At 42.9% G+C, this 25,817-nt stretch overlaps 1 protein-coding gene across 1 annotated transcript in view; it reads left to right on the top strand.

The window, feature by feature from the left end:
- The window catches only part of Ccdc60 (coiled-coil domain containing 60), a 165,764-nt gene that overhangs the window by 56,230 nt on the left and 83,717 nt on the right, over positions 1 to 25,817 (top strand). The window contains exon 2 of the mRNA XM_005396527.1: positions 17,952 to 18,031. Coding sequence (XP_005396584.1) covers positions 17,952 to 18,031 — 80 coding nt within the window. The remainder of the gene's footprint in view (positions 1 to 17,951; positions 18,032 to 25,817) is intronic.

Raw genomic sequence — 25,817 nt, 5'->3', positions numbered from 1 at the left:
CATTCACCACGGAGAGCACCTTTGGCTCCTTACTTACTTTGTAGAAGAGCTGAGGCCCTTCTCAGCTGGCCTTGTGCCTTGCACTACTATTTTTACATCATTAGGACTGGTAGCGTTCACGTTCTATTTCTTTAATTCCGCTTTCCAGGTTTTTGTTTCTAAGTCCAGTCAACTTAGAAATCAACAAATGGTATAGTTTTGTTTGCATCCATCCATCCACTCACTCAACACATAACTGCCAGGAAACCACTCTTTGTTTGGCATTGTGCCCTAGACCAAAGATGCAAGGCGACAAGGTCAAATCTTTGTGCACACTGCCAGCCCAGATCCCAGGAAGGGAGAGAGAGAGAACACAATTTGCAGATGATGAGAACAGCCACTTAAAAGGATGGTTTTGAATGTTGTGTTTAAAATATGAATACAAAACAGAATAAAGCGAAACATAGCAAAAAAAGATTTTAAATGAGACCTGCTTGGATTTCTTCATGCTTCGTGAATATAAGCAGAATCTTCAAAGCCAAACCTTAGCCCATTTATCATCACCCTAGATCTTTAGGCTGAATCAGGAGCTCCAGATGATGCTACATACCAGGTGTCTGCTCTGTCTCCAGGACTCAAAGATGGGGAGAAGTATCATAGCGGCAGCTTCATTTCGTGTTTCCAAAGCTTCTTCATCAGCAGTGAGTCTTTGTAGCATTCAATGTCCTGAACACACTGCCTAGAAATATATTTTGAGGACAGCTTTACTGAGAACAAACATCTGCTCTTCCTGAGAGGTGCCAGATCAGCCACCACAATGTCAATAGAGCCAGCACGGAGCACCAGAGAGACCCCTGGAGCCACAGAGGGAAATATTCTGACTGCCCTTGGCACGCATGTCCTATCGACAAGGTGGAGCATGATAATCCTAGAGACGCATGGTCAAGTGCACGGGGAAAAATTAAAATGATAAGATGTAGTATATACCCCCTAACATGTGCACACATACATACTAATTAAGAAAGTCCCAACCAGAATAACAGGTGATTGCGAGGATGTGAGAAAAAGGACCACCTATACACTGCTGGTAGGAATGCAAATTAGTACAGCCACTCCAGAAAACAGTATGGAGGTTTCTCTGCAAACTAAAAATAGAGCTACCAGATGACCTAGCCGTACACTCCAGAGGAAATGAAGTCAGCATGCAGAAAGGACACCCACATACCCATGTTTGTTGTGGCACTGCTCGCTGTAGCTAAGATGTAGAACCAGTCTTGGGTGTCTATCAGCAGATGAGTGGATAAAGAAAATACGGTGTATATATTCAATGGAGGATTATTCCACCATAAAGAAGAACAAAATCCTGTAATTTCCAGGAAGACAGCTGGAGCTGGAGGACAGGATGTTAAGTGAAATAAGCCAGACATAGAAAGATAAGTACTCCGTGGGGAATTCCTAAGGCTGGAGGAGGATGTAGGTGTGGCATTAGGGTGAATGGGCATGACCAGTGCATGTATGGAAAAATCACAGGAAACTACATTAATGTATACAATCAATATTTATTAATAATCATCATTTTTTAAATTCCCAGATTATTATTCTATTTACAGTGAGCACAATCAGTAGTTTGCCTGACTCTACAGCTTTATTGATTCACTCTGCCCCTTCGTGCCTTGGTTGCAGGTTGTTTTAGACTTAGTAACATGTGTTTTGTTTTGTTTTGCCTTTTTGGGACAGGGTTTCGCTATGTAGTTCAGACTAGCCTTGAACTCACTTTGTAGCCCAAGCGGGCCTCAAACTCACAGCGATCCTCCTGCTTCAGCCTCTCCAGTGCTGGATTACAGGCATGTGCCACCACGCCCAGCCTAACACATGTTTCTTATGACCCTTACCCAAAGTTGCAGTTTGCAAATGGCAGAGATGGGATTTGAATCCAAGTCTCTCTTACTCTAAGGTCAGTGCTTCTCAGAATGGCTATCATCTGTCTCCTATAGTATCTCAGGCATGGGATGATCTTGTTTGCTATCAAGTCATCCTCCAAGGCAGTTCACACCCTGAAAATTACCCATGCTCTCTCTTCAACAACGGTTGAGACACCTATGGTCAAAGAAGTTTCATTAAGCCTGTGTCTAGATGCTAAAGAGAGATAAAATGAGCTTATGTCACACAGATCACTATCTCCTGTGGAGAGCTTATTCCTCTGTGGCTGTATTTTAGTTACATAATGTTATATCATAGACCATTGCAAAACTCAGCAGGTTAAGACAACAAACATTTATCATCTCCCAGTTTGTGTGAGTCAGGAACCCACGCATAGCTTTGCAAGAATTGGCTGGGTCAGGGTGTCTCCTAAGAACAAAACCAAGATGGTAGCTGCAAGTCTGTTATCTCAGGGCTCAGCTGGCATGGGGTCACTTGCAAGTGCATTCACGTGACTTAGCAGGTAGCAGGTGCTGGCTATGGCTAAAGATGCCAGTTCCTTGTTCTTGCTTTTGTTCAATTTGGGTTTTGCTTTTTTGAGATAATGGGGACTGAAACTAGGGCCTGTACATTCAGCTACATCCTCATCCCCTCTTCCCACTTTTTTTTTTCATATTGACATAGCATCTCGCTAAGTCACTGAGTTGCCCAGGCTGGGCTTGAGCTTGGGTTTATTCTGCCTCAGCCTCCCAGAGTGCTGTGATTACAGTCATGCACCACCATGCCTGGCTACCAGTTCCTTGTTGTGTGGGTATCTCTCCAAGGGAGGCTCACAACTCTGAAGCTGCCTTTTCCCTGAGTGCAGGCAGGTGCCCACCGTGGATGCCATATTCATTCTGTTACCTCACCTCAGAAGTGACATTGCATCACTTCTTTTGTTCTGTTTGCTGGAAATGTGTTATGGGGTCCAGCCCATTTTCCTGGGGAGGATTACTCAATGGCATGAAGGGAGGGGGCTACCCAAGGCCTTCTGGGAGGCTGCCCACCACAGACGGGTGTAAAGGAGAAGCAAAACCCAATTCTAATCATCAACAGGCCAATGCTGGAGCCCCTGGAGTAGGGGGAATAAAAACATGGCTCTTATCTTTTACAACCATGTTGCTCAACCTTGTAGTCTTGACAGCTTGGGACAGACACAGCTTTGTGGAGTGGAAAAAAAGACAGTTGCACACAGTGTAGGGGGTCTAGCAACATCGCTGGTTTCTGCCCACTAAATATACCCACCACCACCCAGTGATAACCCAAAGCAGCACCTGGGGAAGTTGCTGGAACATATACTGAAAGTTCACCTTGCATTGTGGAAAAGGAGGCCTAGCGCCAGCCAGTTGGCACCAGACCCTTAATAAACAACATCGTTATTTTCACCAAATTCTGTTCAAGCCCTCACACCAACAAATAATTAAGAAATGAAAATAAAAAACAATGTGTCATTTGGATTTTTGTAAACATAGAAGGCTGAGATTTCACCCAATATGTATTTTATTCCAGATAAAATAAAATAGAAGTAAAAGATTTCCTATGTCTCTATGTTTCATGCACAGGAAGCCAAGTAATGGATGGCAGTTCTCTGTCCAGTACCATGATTTACAATTCCCCAATCTTCTCGAACATGATTGTAGAGATAATGCCAAGAATTATAGAAAAGACTCCAGACACGCTGGCACATCGAGGGGATGAGGTTTGGAACTGCTGCTCTTGATTATTCAGGGGTAGTATTTTTGTTTGTCCTTGAAAATAATCTATGGCTAGCTAAAAATTCGTCCATAAAGAAGTACAGTTCATTCTTTTAAACCAGGGTTCAGCAGCCTTTTTCAGAGAGAAAACTTCTTCAGTCTTTGCAGAACATACAGTCTCTGTTCCAATGAGTCAGCTTTGCTTTACAGTATAAAAGCAGCCACGGAGCATATATAAATAAATGGGCTGGTCTGTGTGCCAATAAAACTTTATTTACAAAACCAAGCATGCTTTCCTATAGCTTCTGTACTGGCCGTTCCTTGTTCCTTCTCTCTGTCCCTGTCTCTGTCTCTGTCTCTCTCTCTGTCTTCCACAGCCTCTTCTCATTTCCACCTCCCTCTCTGATACCTAACTCAAACCTTAATTTCCAATTTTATCTGCTTCTCTAAACTCCAGCCTATAGACTGACAATGACCCATTCGTGTTCCCAGCTCCAGCTCCAGAGACTCCAGAGTGACCCCCATCCTCTCGCCCTAGCCTCCTTATTCACCTTGAGTATCCAGCTGCTCCCCAAGATATATGTGATATATATATATATATATGGGGAAATCATCATACAAACAGTGTCACTATTATATATTTGTGAAAGGACAGAGTGTTTGCAAAGAATACTGTGTATGTGTACAGTATTAGTGTGTGCTTATTTCAAAACCTCTCTGAAAGGATATACAAGAACTTGATAATACTAAGGGAGGAAAATGAATAGCTAGGCAAAAGGTAGAAGTAATGTGTTTCAGCTGCCTACCCCTTGGTATGTTTTTAAGCCTTTTAAAAATACTACCTATTCAAAAACAGCTACATTAATTCTTAAAATGACACTAAACTCAATCCTGTACCTTCAATCCTTAGCAGGGGCTCTCTCCCACAGCTGACCTGGCTGAAGTGGCTTCCCATGGCTTCTCAGCAGCATTACCAGCTTTAGCTATGTTCTCTCCTACTTGGGGACATCAGAAGGGCCTTCATCCCCCCTCTCCCACACCCACCATCTTCCACACGCCAGTCACTGCAAGCTCCTAGTGGGCCCCTCTGTCTGCAATACCTGTAGAGCAAAAAAATCCTAGCTTTTCTTCACCCATCGTCATGTCTCATGCTCCTATAATGAAAAAACAAGATAAAATGCATAAGAGCTGCAGCTTTTGAGGGGACACGGGAACCTTCAGAAATGAAGACTGAGAGAACCAGAGGAAACTGTGTATTTTTATGCTAAGTCTGATGAAAGAAGTGGGTGCCTGTGGAGAAGCAGGACTGGACAAAAGACTATGATCTAATAGCAGTAAATTGGGAGCGGAGTGGATTTCGGCAAAGCCAAGTTTTCTGAGTCTCTGTAAGACGTTCCTTCCCCCCAGGTAAAAGTCAGGGCATAGGATCTTCAGGGGAGGAAAAGGAGGCCAGAGAGTGAGCTATAGATTTTATGGCTTGCTTGGGGCAGAAGAGTTTTACTCTCTATGGCCCACCTCAGGGGAGAGAAATTCTGGTTTCTATGACCCACTCAGAGGAAACAGGGCAGAAGCAGAAAGTGACAGACCTCACTCCCGAGCCCCTCCCAGTCTCCTTCCGTTCCAAGCACTGGGCGTGCCAAGGCGCCCTACCATGTCCTGAGCCCTCCCACTCACTTCTTCCCCCTTTTGTTTTCAGCTTGGTCTGGGTCTCTGTCAAGGCCCCTTGTGGCCTTCAAGCTGTGTTTGGTGCCTGCATTTACCACCACCCTGAAGTGGAGCTGCCTAGATCCAGAGCTCCCTGAGGGAAAGAATGGTGTCTTCTCCGGCATCCTGTGTGAGCCGGTCTCTAACACATAGCAGGTATTTCAAAGTGTCTAGGCTGCTCTTGCCGCCTACTGAGGCTCCCAGTGTGTTGCACAGAGATTTGCATGGCGTCCTGGGACAGCATCCTAGAACTCACACCCCAGCAGCCCTGCGGTCACACTCGGTGTCATCCCAAGGGTCAAGCCCCTCTCGGCCCTTCCGCATGTTGGCTCTGTTCTCTTTCGCCAGTGTCTGAAACCCAACTCTCCTCCTAGTTCTTACATGAAAAGTGAAGTTAAAAGACATTAACCAGAAGCAGGTTAGGTTTCTTTGGACCTTCAGGGGGTTCACTTGACTGTAGAGGAAATGTCGACCTCATCTTCTTCCAGCGAAAGAGATCATGGACTGGAGTTTCATGGAGACTTAACCTCCAACACACACTCCCCTTTCCAGGAGTGTGACAATGAAAAAAGAGACTTTCTGAGACCACTACTTGTTTCACTTCTCCAGGATGGATTGCCAAATAATGTTCATTTCCAAGGTAGGAAATAAATCGTGGTGTGATAAGCAATGGACAGAGTTCTACAGGCAGCCAGCCTGCTCAAACTTCTGATTCTTTCTCTCACAAGCGAGGTGACCTCAGGCAAGCTATTCAGCCTCTCTGGACTCAGCTCACCCACTCATAAAACAAGGACAGTAATAATCACACCACTCAATGTTTAGGGGTGATTGTGAGAGTTTTGTGAGGAAAGGCAGGCAAAGCGTCCCACATAGCACGGCAACTGTGTGTCACTGATGCTGTTATTCCCAATCTGGTCCATGGCAGACATCACTAAGCAATCACAGAAATCTCTTCTGGTAAGATTGGACTACAAGGCTGCTCTTGGGTAGATTAAAGCTGGCAGTTAAGAGTGCATTTGCCCTCTCCAGCCTACTGCATTTCCAGACACATGAACAGAACTATCACTGGCAAGGTTCACAATATAGAGCAGAGTGGTGGTCACATCCTGGGGCCCATTTCTTGAGGCTCTTTCAAGACCTTGAAAGGCAGCCCCTGGTCCAGCACATAGATTCCCATTGGTTACTGGTACCTGACAGCTGGACTGCTGGCCCTTCATAGCGAGTCTTTCAAAAGAGCTTATGGGATTAATATATTTGATTAATTTTTTAACTAGGTGGATAGCACATTGGCTGCTGGCATGCAGGCTTAGGCCCAGGGCTGATGGGGCTCACTGATCCTGGCAGCCAATTTCCATTTCAATCAAGGCAGAGGGGAGGGAGCTGAGAGTGATTCAAAGCAAGTGGGACTTGGTTGGAAGCTATGGCATCTAGCGCCATCTACTGCTGTGCTGTTCCTTTGCTACCATTGCTGAGCTCCGGAAGAGGTTATTTGGGAACCTTTTCATAATCTTGCTCGTTATATTTTCCACGTATGACTCTATGTGTAAAAACCACAGAGAGTATAGAGGCAGGGAGAGTAGTATTTCCTTGGCGTGTTTGGTTCATCAAGACCTGTGTGCCAAGCGCGCCTCTTGGCTTTCTCACAGCCGCTACGTGGAGACCAGGCAAGTGACAGGGTGGAACCCTGATGTGTGGAAGAAATAACTTTCCTAAGACTTCACAGGTCACAGGGCTTGGAGCTGGGATTCTGACTCCACGTCCTGTTCTCTCCCTGCATCTGGCACTTGCCTGCGTCTGCTCCCCTTGACCCACCTGGGACCTGTCTCTCACCTCATCACCTCATCACTGCACCTTCAGAGCGTCACAATTCTCACTCTCAGAATGCCAGGGTGTGGATGGTTCACAGAAGAGATGGAGAAGACAGCACTGTAGATGGCAAAGCACATAGAAAACAGCAAGGAAACAGTCCTGTGAAAGCCTGTGGGTTTCTTTTCTGGGTGTCATCACTCCTTACCCGCTTCACCCCGACTCTGAGGCCCACTCTCGCCCTCAGTAACACGTGAAGGAGCCTTGTGTCATCTCTCTGAGCCTCTCTAGGGCCCACCCTCCCACTCCTCTTCCTTTTCAGCAAGATAAGCTCACCCCTTAGAAAATGAAATTAAGAAGCAAATAATAGAATAATGTCTTTGCTTCCCACATGAAGGATTGGGACATTGAATTTTCAAGAAGCTTAATAGCTGAGGACGCAAGTTGTAAATGCAGGGGGACCAGGGTTCCAGTCTTAGTTCTGCTAGTTGGCCAGCTGCATAGCTTCACAACTTCCTTTATATTTCTGTTTCTCCTTCTGTAAGAGAGGTTTTTTTTTTTAATAACTATTCCATTAGATTATTGAAAGAAGTAATGGAAATTGATGGTGTGAAATGTTAAGCATGGTGCTGAGATATGATAATTTCTCAATAAGTTGTTAATTTAGATAACTTCCCCTTTACCACCAACCACCCTATCCCAAGAGAGATTTCATTCACTGAGATTACAGTATGAATGGTGTATCTCTCCAGAGTTGTGCACTGTTCAACTTGTAGATCTTTATATGACAGCAATCCAGGCTTGAAGAGACCAATGCAGAGAGTGAAAAGATGAGCCAGTACTAACAAAGTGAAGGGGAAAGGGGTGCACAAGAGTATCCCAGGAAGAGAGAGTAGTGGGTGCAAAGGCCCTGGGGTTGGAGGGAGCACAGTACACACAAACCACTTCAAGGTGCGTGGTGTGACTGGACCATAAGGATCAGGACAAGAAAGCAGTGCGAGATAGCACTGAGGGCAGGAGCCAAATCACACAGAGCTGTGTAGTTCTCAGGAGGGATTTGGATTTTAAGAACAACGAGGGACATTTGTAAAGTGTGTTAGGCAAGGAGTGATGGGATTGGGTGTGCCTTTGGGAAGGATCGCCTGTGTGAACAATGACCAAAGGGAACAAGAGCCACTGGGAGCTGTCCATATCCAGGAGAGTTCCAGAGATGGCTCAAAGCAGTGTGGAGATGACACTGGCAGAGAGGGAGGGGAGACAAATTTGAGAGCTCTTTCAGGAGCAAAGTCAACAGGACTTGATGCATGAAGTCCTTGGGGGTCAGCAAATTTCCTGTTTAAAGTTTTAGTTTATTTCTGATTGGCATGCAATTGGTCAGTGAACTTTTGCTGGAAAGGGCCTGATGGTAAACGTTTGGGATTTGCACACCATGCAGTCTCTGAGGCAACCACGCAAGTCTGCTGCTACAACAGGAAAATATCCACAGACAATAGCACATGCAAGAGTGTGATTGTGTTCCAATAAAACTTTAACTTACAAACGCCAGCCATGGGCTACACTTTGCTGACTGTTGGATTAGAACAGGACAGGGAGGGAGAACAAGACCCTGAGCTCTACTCCGTACTATCAGGGTGACCTTTAACAAGCGGCTTGACATTTAGGATCCTGGGCTTCTATTTCAGCAAAGCAGAAATAAGGAGGCCCCCTAGGACTTTCAGGAGGATAAAATGAGGGAATGTAAATAAAATGCCTGCTGTGGGACAAACAAGGAAGATTCATCCACACATACCACGGAGAAACGATTACTCCCTAGTGGATCACTCAGGAGCAGGTGACATCTGTTGTCTGTGATTGGTGGTGCTAAGTGTGGCCAAGTGGTTAACAAAGAATCTACCAGACCTTACCGTCATGAGATGCTTTGTCCCTTTCATAATAAATAATTAACTTGTGGGGTTAATCTTGAGACTGTGATACAGTCATCTCTTCATTCATTCAGCAATGGAATGAGCTGAGAACCAGGCCCTGTGCAGGAGCGAGACATCACCATTGATCCTGTCCAGGGACCATGGATCCTCACAATCAGTCCCCTCATCCTGCTGCAGAGTCTCCCCTGAGCTGTCAGGAGAGGACTTGCTCATCTCCCTGAATGACCCCCTTTTCATCACCAGTCCCTTCCGGTCCCTAAACCCCAGCTTCCTTTCTCCTGGGTCCATAAGAAGATGGAGGGGAGGAAACTGGATCCAAATACTCTGAAAGATGTGCCCTGACTTCAGGAAAGAGATCCTTTAAGAACTCAAAAGAATGCTTTATGTTTCAGTTTAAAGAGTTTACATGTGGGTAAGGTTACTAGATAACCCTGTGTGGGCAGGTACCTATCTTACACTCTATGGTCAAAAAATAATAATAAGATACTCACTGTCCTCCAAAGAAAAGTGCCCGTTGCCACTCTAAAACCATAAAAGCTTACATATTGGTGGGTAAACTAAGGTCTTATGCATGTTTTTGCCAGAATCCTTTCTACTTCCTGCGTGTCTGGCTCTTCACAGCTTCTCCATAGTGAGCCCGGAATTTGCTAATCATCTCACTTGCTCCTTGGTGCTTTTTTTCAGTCTCCCTTCCCCCTCACCACTTGATGGAGCATCCCAGCTGTTCCCCTGATGTCTGTATCAGCCCAGGCACATTTAGCAGGAATTCATTTCCATCTTAATCTGATTCTAGGAAATAGATCATATTTTAAGGAGTAACAAAGATAGCTTTGGAACATTCTTTCATAAAACACAGAAAACAACAGATATTTAGAAGATTGGCTTTCCGGCTGTGACCTTCAACAAATCTTTCTGATTTTCTGTCATATAAAATTCTTTATGATGAAATCTAACAAAATTCAGTGGGTGAGCTTGGAAGGTAGTATCTGTAAATCAAAAGCTAGCAAACACTATCCCTGACTTAGTTCCTACCATGTAAAATGGGCGGGGTGGAGGAGGTAGAATAGAGTAGCTATTAGGAGCACCTGCTTTGCTGTCACTTTAACTTGAGTTCAAATCTAGATTTTGTGACTTGATAACAGGTCATTTTCACCTTTCTAAATCTCCCCTAGGCTCTCTAGAAAATGAAAATAATAATATAGCGATAACTAATGAAATCAAGCATTTCACCTAAGAATGCACTTAGGATAATACATGGCACACAGGTAAACAGTGATGTCATTGATAAAATTAGTGGTGCCAATTCAAAGATGGGTAAACTGAGACTCAAGGCATGAGTGCAATTCATTCAATATATTTCAACACCTAAGTGACAGAGCCGGAATTCAAGCTGGGGCCTTTCTGATAATAATACTCTTTCCATTCATTCCTGCTTCTTCCCACTTCTCAGCTGTCAGGTTAAACCAAATAGCTTCCAATTGTTAGTGTTTAAAGAGTCTCAGCGCATGAATATTAAATATGAGTACATCTGCCAAAAATACCACATCTACACAAGGCTCCAGTAGGAGTCCACACACACGCTCACCTTCCTACACCTATCAGTATTTAACCTGATGCATTGCAGGACATCGCATGACTTCCTCACAGTTCTGCTTTCAAGGATCTGTAATCCTTCAGAGAAAGAATGCTGTCAGTACCTGCTGCAGGAAGGCTGAGCAGGGCAGAGATCCGGCTTTGTTTTCCAGGAAACAGAGCATGGAGTCATCACCCACTCTCTGCAGAGCAACAGAAAAAGTGAAGGCTCTGAAGGCCAATGCCATATCACAGGAAAGCAAGGACACAAAAGTCAAAATCAGCTGTCTCCAAGGTGGCTTTTATGCAACCAGGCTGGGAGTGGTCAGAGAGCCGGAGACAAAGGCGCTGCTGATGGGATTATGCTTGGTCCTGATTTTCTCCTGATTCACTCATCTTTTCCTGATTTTCTACAATGTTCATTAGTTAGTTTCATAACGATAGTAAGATCTTACATGTGGAGTTGTTTTGGAAATATGTTACTTGGGTAGGGAGGCACATTAGTCAGTGTCAGTAGGGAGTATAAGGATCTAAGAGATGGGGACCTGAGACAGGTTCTGAGGGAGGTAAAGGGGCTTGCTGAGATATAACCCTTACAATGCTTCCTAGAGAAAGAAACTGAGAGATGTAGGACTCTGGATACCCTAGAAACGTGGGTGTTATGGTTTGCATCTGGAATGCTCACTCCCAAGTCCTACGTGTTAAAGCTTGGTCCCCAGCTTGGCAAAATTGAGAAGTGGTGGAAGGGAAGTAGGGGGCATTAATAAGAGGTGGGGCTTAGTGAGAGGTCTTCCGGTCACTGGGGGTGTGTCCTTGCAGGCACCTACTGCCTCCTTTGTTCTCTGTTTAGGCCCTCTACCATGAGGTGAGTGGTTTTGCTCCAGCATGGACTTCCATCCACACGTGCTACTCCAGTACAGGCCCAAAGCAATAGGGCCCATCAATCATAGACTGAACCTTCCAAATCTTTGAGCCAAAGTAAACTTTTTCTCTTCATAAATTGTCTCAGGTATTTGTTATAGTGATATAAAGCTAACATAATGGTTTTTGATAATGATTTTTGTAGAACGAGAGAGATTGATCCCAATTCTGAATTTGCCTTAAGCCATGGAAAACTCTAGGTGCTTCAGACTTAGGACCAAAAGATAAGGAACAACCAAAGTCACCATCTGTGAAGGGGCGCTTGATTTACTTTAAGGGAGGATAGCTTTATAGCGCAAAAGCAACCTAGGGACATGGCATTTGCCTAAACTATAACTCCCTAACCATCTGCTTTGGGCATTTGTTTCCATTTCTTCAAACCCACAGAGAACAGATCCTTGCGAATTATGCTTCCCAAGTGCCCTGATCAGGGGCTTCCAAGAAGGTTCAGAAAATAGGTGGCAGCAGAAGGAAATTAGAGGTGGGAGGAGAGGAGAAGCCAGAGAATTTCCTCCTCCTCCCTCATTCAGCTTCTGATGGCATCAGCAACTAAAACTGAGTCTCCTCATGAGCGTAATCTCTGCCAAGAAGCCTGATGCCAGGGCTTCCAGAGGCCACTTCTTCCCTTGGTCTCTCCAACTCTGGAAGTGGTCAAGACTTCCTTCTTTTTTCTGACCTCTAGCTTTTCTCACCATCTCTGTTTCATTCTTCAGGTCTTCCAACACCTTTGTAATTGCCCTGCGCTGTTAACTTCCATCTATTGAGCTACCTGACATGAGCACCAATTTCCTGCCCAGCCTCTGCCTGATACAGTGTGCTAAAATAAACTATTAACTTACCTCATTCAAGACCCTTAGACGACTCAATTTAAATCATCATTAAATATTTATGTTTTGCCTGCATTGAAAGAAGTAGTCAAAACTGCTGTGCAAACATGAAAAACACGACTATTTTGTTAGAATGAATCTAAATTGTAGAAAAACTAGGAAAAAGCATAACCACAAAGGTCATTTAATTACTTACAATTCAAACATCCTATAAAACATCCCTATAATTGATTTTTACGTCCAGCTTTTATTACTGCATATATACCTTGCCATATATCAAAATTTCAAAGCACAATTTGAAGAAGTTAAAAGTTTCTAGGGGTCTTATGAATATAATCTTAATACTCCTGATGATCTAATTTCTTTACATTTTATGACATATATTTGCACTTCAAATTATATTCTGTTACCACCTTTCTACATCAGTAAATGAACATTAACAGAAACACCTTGGTAACAACAAAATTCAAGTAACTCATATGCCATTGCCAGGATAGACCATAACTTATCTGTCCCCAGTGCCTGGTGCTGGACATTTAGGTGTTTTTCATGTTTCACATTGCAGTGATAGCCAACCTCATGGATAATCTTTTCATCCTTGCTATGTGATTTCCTTGGATAGAAGTGCAATTGCCGGGGCATGGAGATATGTGTGGTCATGCACCACTCAATGGTAGAGGCATGTTCTGAGCAATGCATCGTTAGGTGATTCTGTCATTGTACAGGCATTACTGAGTGTGCTTGCAAAAACCTAGATAGTGTAGTCTATCTAGGCTATGTGTGTGTGTGTGTGTGTGTGTGTGTGTGTGTGTGTGTGGTACTGGGGTTTGAACCCAGGGCCTTCACAATGAACTACAGTGTCAGTCCTTTTGTGTTTTTTATCCTGAGACAGCATTTCATTAAGTCACTAAACTGTCCAAGCTGTGTTTGAACTAGCAATCCTCCTGCCTCTGCCTCCCAGAGGCAGACACCACTATGCCTGGCTTATACTATCAGATAACAATAAAGAGTACAACCTTGTAAATACATAAACCAATAACATAATAGATTACTATCATTATTAAGTATTATGTGCTATACCTAACTGCATGCACTTGACCTCATACAACTGTCAGCATAGTAGGTTCATTTGCACAAGCACCACCACAAATGAGTTGTGTATTACACGGGGACATCAATGTGCAATTGGACTCTTCCAGCTGTATTATAAGCTTATGAGACCACCAGTCCATACATGCACCTTCCTTGACTTAAAGGTCACTAGGTGGCAAATGACTATACTTTTTAAACCTTGGCATACATATTCCAAATTGCTCTCTAGAAGGGCTGTGGTAAGAGAAATGTTTGGATGCTTTGTAAATATTTAATTTTGCTAATGTCAAATAATGTTTGTAAATGTCCTGATAACTAACACTCTCTCATGCAATGCCAATCATTACTGCTGTTTATTATCAATATAATTAAACAACGGTCACAACAAAATTATTTTCCTGAGAGTGCACTAAAATGCTGCTGTAATCACGGTGCTTGTGGTGCAGCCTTGTTGTGTTACGTTTTATGTCAAGAATGCAGTTTGGATTTGCTGCTGTAATTTGCCCAGCACAAACTCCAGTTTATACAAATTCACTCTCACCCAGTGATGTGAATGCCCTGGCGCATGGGCAACTATGATTAGTTGACCAAAAAACATCTTAAAAGTTAGATATAATCATGTCCTTTCATGAGGAAGGTGACACTTAAGGTGCTTAAAACACGATAGTTATTTCAGTATGGCACCCAGCAAGGTTTCAACGATGTATTTTCAGATTATCTGGCAGGAAAATATGTGCTTATTTTTCCTTTGTTCACAAATATGTTTAGTTCACAACATCTGTTAAGAAAGTTACTTTGGTTCTGCATGGAAGGTATAATGCTCCAAAAAAGCGAGATTTAGAAAGAAAGTCAACCTTGATTTTGAATTTTTGCTGTCAATATGGCCAATCCCATTGTTTTTGCTGCACATGTACAAAAATGAAGAGCATCTGATCTTGTTCTCCCATGAGTGGTGGAGGAAGGGAAGAAGGACTACTGGAAATAGTTCCTGGTCTTTTGCTTGCCTTGGGACTCCCAAGGAAGGCACACAATTCAAGTACGAATCTTGTGCTTCCAGGTAATAGGACCCAGTTCATGCTGGTTTAAATAATAAAGGAAAGGTACTTTAAAAATCCAAGTTCTGCTGAAGTTTGGCCATTTAAGCAAAGCATCGTGGGATTGATTCTCCTCTTCCACATCTTCTTAGCCCTAGACTGGATCTTCTCAGAGGCACAAAATGGCTGCCAGCAGTGCTCAACTTTCATAATAAGGAAAGGTATTTCTGCCTGTGTTTCCTAGAATATCTGCAAATCATGCTTCCAAGGAGCTTCTGGAAAAATGTCTTGCCTCTCATTTGCCCAAGTTGCATCAGATGACCAGCCCTGGACCAGTCACTGGGTCGAGTGATACTGTGAGGCTATTTGGCCTCAGTCAGTACTTCAGGGTCAGCCCGCTACCAACACCTTTATGTCCTGCAGACAAAAGTTTGAGAAAGTTCTTCTGCAAATCTTCATATGCTTCCTTGGAGATAGTTCTCTTTACCATCTTCACCCATCTTTCCAGATGAAAGCTGGTGGGTTTGCCATGTACTCGGATGAGAAAGATGTATCATCCTTTAATTCACTGCCAATCATAGCTGAAGAGCTAAATGATTTCATTGTTTCATATCCAGCTGAGCTTATTCAAGGCTGACCAGCTTACTTCTACATCCAAATACAGATGCTCCTCAACTTACACTGGGATTACATCTGATAAACTCATTGTAGGTTGGTATATCATAAATCAAAAGTACATTTAAAACACCTGACCTGCCAAATACCCTACATTAAGTACTCAGAACACTTACATTAGCCTACAGTTGGGCAAAATCATCTAACACTAAGCTTATTTTATAATAGTATTGAATAATTTATGTACCATATTAAATTCTGGACTGAAAGTGATAAACATAATGACTGTATAGGTGTACTTTCACACCATGATAAAATTTTTCAAAAGCTCAAGTTAAGCCATAGTAAGTCAAGAATCATCTGTACTTTGTTACTAAGAAGTACTTGTAGTTACAAATACATTGGGAAATTGCCATAGATTCTTCACTCTGAATATCAGCTGCCTTGCATGGAACATGTACTGGCTTAACCAGGAGGAAAATGGTAGAGAATCAGGCAGGCCAGACACAGTCCCTGCCTTCCTCTTTGTTGTTCCACTTTCCATCTCCCATTCACCTGCCAGAAATGTCATTCAATTTGGATACAACTACTCACCTTCTGCTTCCCAGAGCAACAATCATCAAAGCCCAATTTCATGATGGCACCTGTAGAAAAAACACTCCACCTCCTCCCACATGACCATAGAATTTCTGTTAGTGGACACCCAACCAACTCTCACCTTGCCTTCAAAAAGTACTCTTAGTTCAGCACAACCAATCAGCTTTTGCCAAATTTTATTTTGCCATTTCTAAAACATTTTCTTTTATTATGTACATGATTTATATTTATTGTAAAATCATAGAAAATGCAGATCAGCTAAAAAGATGAAATAGAACTTGCTGTAATCCTGTTTTCAGAGAGATTTGCTACATCTGGTGGCTGTGACCATTAATTGTGATGCATCGATGTAACTGGGTTAGGAAACACCCAGAAGATTAGTAAAGCACACTTTTGGGTGTGTCTGGACAGGTTATAAAGGCATAACTATATATGGTCTGTGACCCTTTCCTCTCTGGAACTGTTCTCCTACTTTGCTTCTGGACTACTGTGAACTAAACAGCTTTCTTATGCCCTCCTGTCATGATGTTCCTGCCTTGGAGCCTGTAGACCATGGACTGGATTCTCTGAAACCATAAGCCAAATAAGTCTCTCCTTCTTTAAATTATGAATTTGTCCCAGCAATGAGATATCTGAATAATATAGAGGCTATGTCCTTCTAAGACTTTGATATGTGTATGTCCACATAGATCACTTTTCAAAAATAAAAGCATAATCATGCTATAAACATTATTTTGTGACATGTCTTCTCACTCAAAGAACTCAAACATCTCAGTATATCAATAAATATACTTTTGTCATTGTGTTGCTATTAAAATTCATTGTTCCATAGTATCTGTTGTTGAAATTCATCAGAACTGTTCAGAGTTTGTTATTATAAACAGCACTGTGGTAAACAACTTTGTTGTTAAACCTTGGCACCCATTTAAGATACTCAACAGTAGACATTAGATCTATGCGCAATCTCACTTCTGAAACGTTTGATATGCATTGGTCAGTGGTCTTCCTAACAAACTGTCACAATGTAGTCTCCCACCAGCATTATCTGAGAGTGTTTATTTTCCCACAGCTTCTTAATATTTCTTTTTTATTTAAAATAACTCTAAATATGCAGAAATTAAGTCCAAGACAAGATAATCCAGATAATATTCTGATTAATGTTTCTGCTAGCTGGGGGGCTAAAGAAAGTAATATACTAAAATCTGGGTAATTTAACTGTGAGCTGGTATCAATCCCTGATTGACAAAGTTGTGAATTGAGAGATTTCCCCTATACCTACTTAAGGAAAATGAACAAAGGGGAAGCCCTCTGAACAACTGCCTGAATAATTCACTCCTAAAGTCCTGCTGTGGGGGAGCAAAAGTGGGGAAAGTACATTTGCATCATTGCTGTGATCAGATTCAATTTTTAAGCTGCCAATAACAATAGCTATAATAATCATTTTATGTTTAATATTTTGCTTTTCTTTAAGCATAGTGTTAATGAGTCATTTCCACTTCTTATCATATTCTTGCTATGAGTCAAGACGGGGGAATTCACTTAATCTTCACAACAGAGTAAAAATTATTTCCTATTCTACTGAAGAAACTGAGGCCCAGGGAGGTTGAGTAATTTGTCCAGGATCACACAACAAATTATTGGGCAGAACTAAGATCAGAGCTCAGAATCACTTGTCTTCAAATCCTCTGCTTTGTCCTCTGTGACACATGGACTGTCTCAGTGAAGAGAGAATCTCTGCTCCCCAGAACCCTCAGACCTGGTCAGACATTGCTATGGGCAGGATTCTGAGTGTTCCCCAAAAGCCTATGTGTTAAAGAGTTAGCCCAAGTGGTGCTGTTGGGAGCTGGTGGAACCTTTAGGTGATAGAGCCTGTGGAAGGTCCTTAGGTTACTGAAGGTGTTCCTCAAGAAAGATTGTGGGACCTCAGTCCTTTTCTTCCTCTCTTTTGCTTTCTGGCCAACAGGTGAGCCCTTTTGCTCCCACCATGATCTGCTGCCTCAACTATTGTCTCTAAGCAATGGAACCAACCAATTATGAATCTCTCAAACTATGAGCCAAAATAAACCTTGCCTCTTTATAAGTTAATTGCTTCAGGAGTTTCTCACGGTAATGGAAGTCCAGCTAACAAAGACATCGCAGATGAACGTATGAGCCTCTGTTGCTGGATTCCATTTGGAACAACTGCATTAACACCTCTTTTTCTCTCACTTCTTCTCTTCCCATCAGGTCCCAGAAAAACCACTGAAGAGCATCAGATATATGGACAAGGAAATAGTTAACTTCAAAAAAGACCTTATACGAAGCCGGTAGGTGAGCCCCGCAAGGAATGACTTATAGACCACCTGACAGGGTTAAGCAGGCTGTAGAGGGACATCTACAAGTCCTTGCCTAGTTCTGTTGTGCCCCAACCCTAAATATGCAACAGAAGACTTACAAGAGAGTAACCTTGTAAGGAGCAGAGGACGGTGTCCCTATCTTAGTTGCATGATGTGTGATCAAAATATACAGTGACTTTAAATTTTAAAAACTTATTATTGTAAAAGGCACTTTGCCCCCTCAAAATACTCCTCCTCACTTCAAACATGTTTGTTCCATCATTGTTTCCACTTTCTGAATAAGTTCTGGAAATCCTCTTTCGTGAATGTCTTTACAAGTTAGGATCGAAAAATACAGTGAATGTACCAAATACCAAAAGGCAGACTCATAAGAAACGTAGTGTGTCCTCATTCACACTTAATCAATAAATCTGGCACTGAGTGACTTCTGACTCTTCCTCAAAGTCAAAATGACCAGGAAAGCCAACCATTTTTAACTGATTCAGGACATTGTGAAAAAGGATTTCTAGAACAGCTTCAGAAGGTGTCCAGAATGATATCATAGGTAATTTCAAAACTAGGGAGAGCATTCTGAGGGAAATGAATTCCAATCTGTCATTTACTATTACAATTTTCTTTTAACAATGTAAACATTCACCATGTTTTGCAATGGCACCATATACTTTAAGGAAAGAAACTGTACCAGACTTATAGCCATCACTTGCATGGGCGAGTCTCTTGCCTAGAACTCCCCTGCTTTCCCTTCTAGTCCTGAACCTAACCCAACAGAGCTCCTATGTGCTCCAGAAAGTTTCCCTTCTTTACTCCAGCCCCACAGGATGATAGCAGAGAGTCAAGTAGACTTGGTATCACATGCCTACCCTTCCATCTGCCAACTGGTGACAAGGAAGGAGTTATCAGACCACCCTGGTCTCCTTGTCCCTATCTGTAAAATCAGAATGAAACGAGGTTGTTAGAAGAAGTGAGTGAAATGATGACCATAATGATCAACTCCTATGACCTTGAATACCCTTCCCCACTTCACTCTTCATCCCTTAGGGTATGAGCAAATTGAGGTCCAGGAATAGATTTCATTCACCTCTGCATGGTGAGATAAGATTTTTTCTCCTCATCCCTTAATTCTTTCCTGGAATCTGGAACTTTCAAGGTGGAGTCACAAGGTAGGGTTTCAGAAAAAGCTACTGGATGCAGAGTAAGGGCTGGTGATTTTTTTTTTAGCATAGACACACACAAGGCATGCAGGGAGCCATGGTGAAGGCAATAGGAAAGGTTGGTATGTCTTTGTCGTCACCCATTCTGAGCTAGTGCGCAGTGAGGGACACAGTGGGACACTTCCTGTCTCCACCTCTATCATCCAAACCCCACCCCACCCCACTGCCACCTGCACGCCTTTTCCAGCAGAAAAGCAACTCTATACAACTGAAGACCTAGCCCAAGAGAATGAAAGCCATTTTTAATAACATTTTATTTAACCCAATATATCCAAAATATTGTTGTTTAACATGTACTCAATATAAAAAATATTTAATAAGATACTTTATACCAAATTACTTTGGCACATGGCTGTAATCCCAGCACTCTGGGAGCCAAAGGCAGAAGGACCACAAGTTCAAGCCCAGCCTGGGAAACTTAGCAGTTTAGCAAGACCCTGTCTCAAAACTTAAAAAAATTTTAAAGAGCCATGGATGTAGTTCTGTGTGAAAGCCCTGTGTTCACTCTCCAGTGCTGGAGGAAAAAGTGATGCAGACAGTGGCTTTTCTGCACCCTTCAGCTGGCCACTGCAGTCCATCTCTCCTGCCAGCAGTATTTACCACAGCTCCAGAACAAGCTAGAATTTACCACCTTCATCAGACAGGACTAGCCCGTCCCGCTGCTGGACATGAAGGAGAAATGTGAGAAAGGACATACAGAAAAGCCACAAGCAAGAACCTACAGAAGGACAACAGAGAGTTCCACCTGACTGCACTTCTGGATCCCACTAAGGCTTAAGGAATCACAATTCCCCATCAGAAGGAAATGTCCTGTTTGCCAGGGAAAAATCACCTCTAAGGAGTACAGACTGGCCCCACCCATGAGCTCATCTCCCAGTACTAAATGAGGCAAATTATTAGCAAAGATGTTGTCTTTTCCACTTATTGTTTTGTAAATCTATTTCACCTCTTATTAGAGTCCAGCCCACCTTGAGCCACACACCCTGACTGTCCCCTGGATTTTTATTTAATACTTCACCCTCTTATAATTCAATTGCACCATCTCTGGTTTCATGGCCAATTTAACATGATGCTAAAAAGAATAAAACTCTAACTGCTTTCTTCCTCGCCTGTTCTGCCAGATGTTCTGTAGCACGAAGCATCATGCCACACACTAATTTGCTGAATTTCTGCGAACAAAAACTGATGATTGCGACCTCTGCATGGGCCGCGTACTTGGTCCACTCTTGAAGTGGATGGCATATTTTCCTCTGAAGCCACCGGTGATTGTTACTGCAAATGCCATAAGAAAAATAACTCTCTCTGCAACAGAGTCAAGGAAAACATTGAACCAAAAGCTATGATTTAGCCATGGCAAAGTTAAGTTAAATACTGGCAATGGAAACTAAACAGTGAGGAATTATCCACCGCTGCCCCCTCCACAGCAGATCCTGGCAGGATCCAGATTCTGCAAGTCTTTAGGAGATCTGAGAGTTTGCTTCCCGGCTGCATTTGATAGACAGTGGAAGCAAGGCAATGAGAAATAAGTAAGGTGGGATTTTTAGCAAAGGAAGAGGCTATGTTTTGCGTGTTGAGTTAGGCACTCCTCTCTACTACGGTTCGGATGAGTGTCCTCCAAAGTTCGCTGTGAGAGACACTTAAGATACTGGGATGTGTGCCCTTGAAGGGGCTTGTGTTTCTTCCTTTTTTCTGGCTCTTTTGCTTCCTGGGCCAGGAGGTAAGTGATTTTGCTTCACCACACACTCCAGCCACGATGTGCTGCCTCATCAAATGCCCAAAGCATGGAGCCTCTGAGTCATGGCCCCCAAAACCATGGACCAAAATAAACCTTTACTCTTTATAAATGAATGCCTCAGATATTCCACTATAGTTTCAGAGAGATGCTGGATACATTCTCGGTAACAACTTACCCCTCGATGCTCATTCATCTCCTTCAACAGACATCTATGGAATATGAAGTCTGACCAGCCATACACTAGACCTGGTTGTATGTAACAGAGACTCAGAAATGAACAAAACAGACAGAATTCCTGTCCTCAAGGAGTAAGAGGTGATGCTGTGCATGCTGTATAGATCGTAGTGATGGGGAGGAAACTGCTACTAGAATGGCCAGGAAAGAGTGGTTTATGGGAAGAATCATAGGCTCACTACATGCTACCTGAATGGAGAGAAAGCCATTAACCTACAGGTGGGGGGGGGTAAAGTATCTCAGAGAACAAAGGGGGAATGGTGCTAAAGTTGGAACAAGCTGGAAATGCTGGAGGAACAGAAGCCGGGCAGATGGGGCTGGAGCAGAATGAGACAGGATTAGAAAATCAAGAGACAAAGTTGGAACACTGGACCAGTGCTGGTTCACCCATGGCCTTGCAGGCTGGGATAAAACATTTGGGTCTTAGTCTAAGCGCAGTGAGAACCCACTGGGGGAGGGGCATCATGAGCAAAGGAAAGATGTGGGCTAATCTTTAAAAGAGCATCCCCTCTGCTGCATGGACACCAGCTGGAGAGCCGTGGTGAGAAATTATTTAGCAGTGAATTGGGAAAGGAAGGTGAATTCCAGGCTTCTCTGGAGGTAGAGCCCCTGGAAGGGCACTGGATTGGATGTGAGAGCCAAGGGAAAAGGCAGCACCCATGTGCTACAGTGATCTGCTCCATCCCTACCTCCTTTGCTAGAACGTAAGAGCTCTCACTGTGCAATATGAAGTGTGTCGTGCCCACTTTTGTGATCCTGGGCAAGTGTGTGCTGAAAAGGTGAAGTGATATTCTTGTCCATCCCTAGAACTCAGTTTTTTAAAAAAGGAAGATGTGTTTACTAACTTAACTGAGTTCATGAGTAAGGGAGATAGGATAAATCAGAAGATGAGATATCCAGTCCATTGCTTACAGCCTTTCAGGTCAACCTGTCAACCTCTCCCTATTCCACTGCCATTTAAGCAGAATTATCCATTCCAACTTATTGGTGGCTGTCCTGCGGCTGGAAAGAGGAGCCAGCAATGTTGACCAAAAGCAGAGTCAACCTGTCCTGTGAGTCCCATGGTCTAGCTCAGCGCTTGGTGTAGAGTAGGCATTCAAAATGCATTTGCTGGAATTTATGTGTATGTAACATCTTAAAGTCTTCCCCAAGGCAAGAAACATGTCTTGTTGCTTAACTTCTGCAAAGGCAAACTGAGACTTAGAGAACATCAGAGATTTACTTAAAGTTATCATGTCCATTAATTACCACTGTGTAACAAATAATCCCAGAAACTCAGTGATTTAAAACAGTAAGTGCTATTAGTAATTTTGAGTCTGTGGTTAAGTGGAGGGCTTCTCTGCTCTCTAGTGGGCTCCCTTGTGCATCTGGAATTCGCTGAGGTGAGTGGGCGTCTCTGCTGATCTTGGCTGGGATCTATCATGTTTGAAGGTTAGCTGGCCATATGTATGACCTTGACCGGTACAACACAGTTTCCCATTCTCAAGAAAGTTAGCTTGGGTTTGTTCTCATGGTGGCAAAGTCCCAAGAAAGAATGGAAATGCGTGGGACCTACTGAACTAAGTTAGTTACTATAATCACAGCAACTTAGGAGGCTGGAGCAGGAGGATCACAAGTTTGAGGCCAGCTTGGAAATGTAGCCTCAAAATAAAAACTATAAAGGTCTTGGGATTTAGCCAGCAGTAGAGTGCTTGCCTAGCATGCCTAAGGTCCTGGGTTTAATCACTGTTACCACAAAATAAATACATAAAAAAATGAATTAAACGCCTCTTGGATAGGCTAGCTTGCCAGCCAAGGAACCTGACTGAAATGAGTTCCTGGCCTCTCAAGTGCAGAAAAAATCAAGAGGAAATGTAGCACTTTCATCATCCCATCCCATCCCACTTCTTGGGCTACGTTATGAGTTAATAGTGTTTTATGATGTTAATGGTACTCACTTTGAGATATGGTTTCTGTTGGAACTGGTAGAGAGCGAGCTTCTGCCAACTATTTTTGAAACAAGAAGGCACAAGTTCATCACTGAACTGAAATAGTCAGATTCAGAATGACAGATACGTGGCACAAGGACTCTAACTCCTTTTCCTCTTGTGCTCACAGCAGACACCACTAATGGGGCACCGCACTCTTTCCCTTCAAGCTCAGATTTGCTCTCAGAATCTCCAAGCACCTACCACTATAGGCTCATGACATGGGATTTAATTTTATTTGTCATTTCTAAATTGTAGGGCTCAAAAGGAAACTTTGGTGTCCGTAATGGCATCTTATTAACTCAAATTGAAGGTTGGAATGTAACAGGAGCAGCAGGAGGAACAGACCTTATTCAAATCCCTTTAGGAGTGAGGCTAAATTTTAATTCAGTGAATTTAAGCAGTTGGAAAAGTTATTGTTGACCTCAGACATTTATAGCCTGCTCTCAATGGCTTCTAACATCTCATCACTCAATACTCAGGATCTCTACCCACAGCCATGGCCTGTAGCCCAGAACTTCATTTAGAAATTCAACCCTGATTCTTACCACTGCAGCTTCTGCCAGAATTAAGACCTTTCTCCTAGCCTCAGAATTGTTTCAGATCATTCGTTTATATGCTGGTCAATACCATAGATGAAGGCATAGTTAAGGCTTCTGAATTTCCCCTTGTCAGTCCTTCAGAAAAGACCCGTGTCACATCTGCCCCACAGCCTGCAGCCAGCAAGTGGCCATTAATGAGTCCCTTGTATGCTCCATAAGGATGAATACTTTGCCCCAGGTTCTTGCACAGCCAAGGGGTGGGACACAGGTCAGAGAGCTAGAGGGAGCTTGGTTCAAGTTCACTGTGATTTTGTCATCTTGGATACGACCCCGTGACCCTGCCCATTACTTCTCTCTTTCTGGTGTCTTTGGCACCTCTAGTTAACCCTGGTTCTAGGGCAAGTTTTCTCCTCTGCTTTTCTGCAGGTAAATATGTTTTATTCCTTTCCTTGTGACTGGGATTGTCTCATAGGGTCCCACATTACAAAAACGAGCTTGACTAGAAAAACATATTTTCACATTTAAACGTCCAACTATCTTAGCCTCCTGAACCTTTCATTGCATAAGGATTTGCACAAAACTTTGTGTTCTGAAATTCTTTTCCAGATGACAAACAACATGCACCATTTTATAGCCAGGTTTAGGGGTTCCAAAGCTTATTGGCTTTGGAGTCAGCTGTGGGTTCAAATCTCAACTTTATCAATTATTAACCAAGGTAGCCACAAGCAAATCAAAATAATATCTATTTCCCACTGTGAGAAAAAAAAACAAAACAAAACAAAACAAAAAAATAATTAGCCTGGCGTGGTGGCACATGCCTGTAATCCCAGCACTTGGGAGGCTGAAACAGGAGAATCATTGCAAGTTCAAGTCCAGCCTGGGCTACAAAGTGAGCTCAAGGCCAACCTGAACTGCATAGCTAGACCCTCTCTCAAAAAGACAAAAAATCCCCACTGTGGTTAGGATCTGTTAGGGATGTACAGTAGATAAATAAAAAGCAGTTATCATAGTTATAAGTTGGTTGTGCTGAGAGTATATTAATATATATGAGCTTTGGAGACAGAGAGACCCAGCACTGTCTCTTATCAGATGGGTGACCCTGGGCTGGTCAGTCACCTCTCTGAGTCTGTTTCTCCTCTTGGAATAAAATCAATACCTTTCAAGAGTTTTTTTATGTATGGGGCCAAACATGAGACAATATGTAAAATTCTTTGTTCTGCTTCCCTTCCCTCCCTTGGCTCCTACAATGCCCTGAGAACAAAGGAAAAGCCAGAAATCCAAAGCCTATAGCCCCACACATCTCTGATGAGCTGCAGGACTTCAGTCTAGCATCTTCCATTCTCTGGACAAGGAAAACACTCACCACTGTTGTGGAGGAAATGGAGGATGGGTCCTCACTCTACAAATGCATCCTTCTCCTTCCTGTGCAAAAAAAAGTTAATTCAGTCCTTGCACTGCCTACAAAAAGTTGAGGTAAATGAGTCCTTAGGTGAATTTATACTGTTGATTAAACTGTGTGCCTTTGTGTGTGCATGTGTATGTGTGTGTATGTCTCTGTGTGTGTGTGTGTCACAGAGACAGAAAAAAGAAACACAGAGAGAAAGAAAAAAAATACTATTATTCAAAACTGGGGGCTGGGCAATACCCAAGTCAGAATTCAGTGCATTCATATCCCTCTTTTACCAATGAGAGAATTCAGATCAGCTAGTCAGCAAAGAAATGTTAGAGCATAAAATACTGATATCAAATTGCAGTTATTACTCTTTAGTTTCCAATATCATTGTAACAATATTTGCGTTTGTTGCCCCAACATGAGCAGAGGGAGCTTATGACTTAAGGAGATATACAAGAAAACAAGTCAGGCAGGACACGATGAAGCACACCTGTAACCACAGCTACTCAGGAGTTAACGAAGCAAGAGGATCACAAGTTCAAGGCCCACCAGGGCTACATAGTGAAATCCTGTCAGAAGGAAAGAAAGAAAGAAAGAAAGAAAGAAAGAAAGAAAGAAAGAAAGAAAGAAAGAAAGAAAGAAAGAAAAGAAAAGAAAAGAAAAGAAAAGAAAAG

The sequence above is a fragment of the Chinchilla lanigera genome, unplaced genomic scaffold (genome assembly GCF_000276665.1).
Source record: "Chinchilla lanigera isolate Chin_1 unplaced genomic scaffold, ChiLan1.0 scaffold00054, whole genome shotgun sequence".
NCBI classification, from domain to species: domain Eukaryota; kingdom Metazoa; phylum Chordata; class Mammalia; order Rodentia; family Chinchillidae; genus Chinchilla; species Chinchilla lanigera.
Note: the sequence above shows the minus strand (reverse complement) of the source record. Positions and strands in the feature narration are given on the sequence as shown.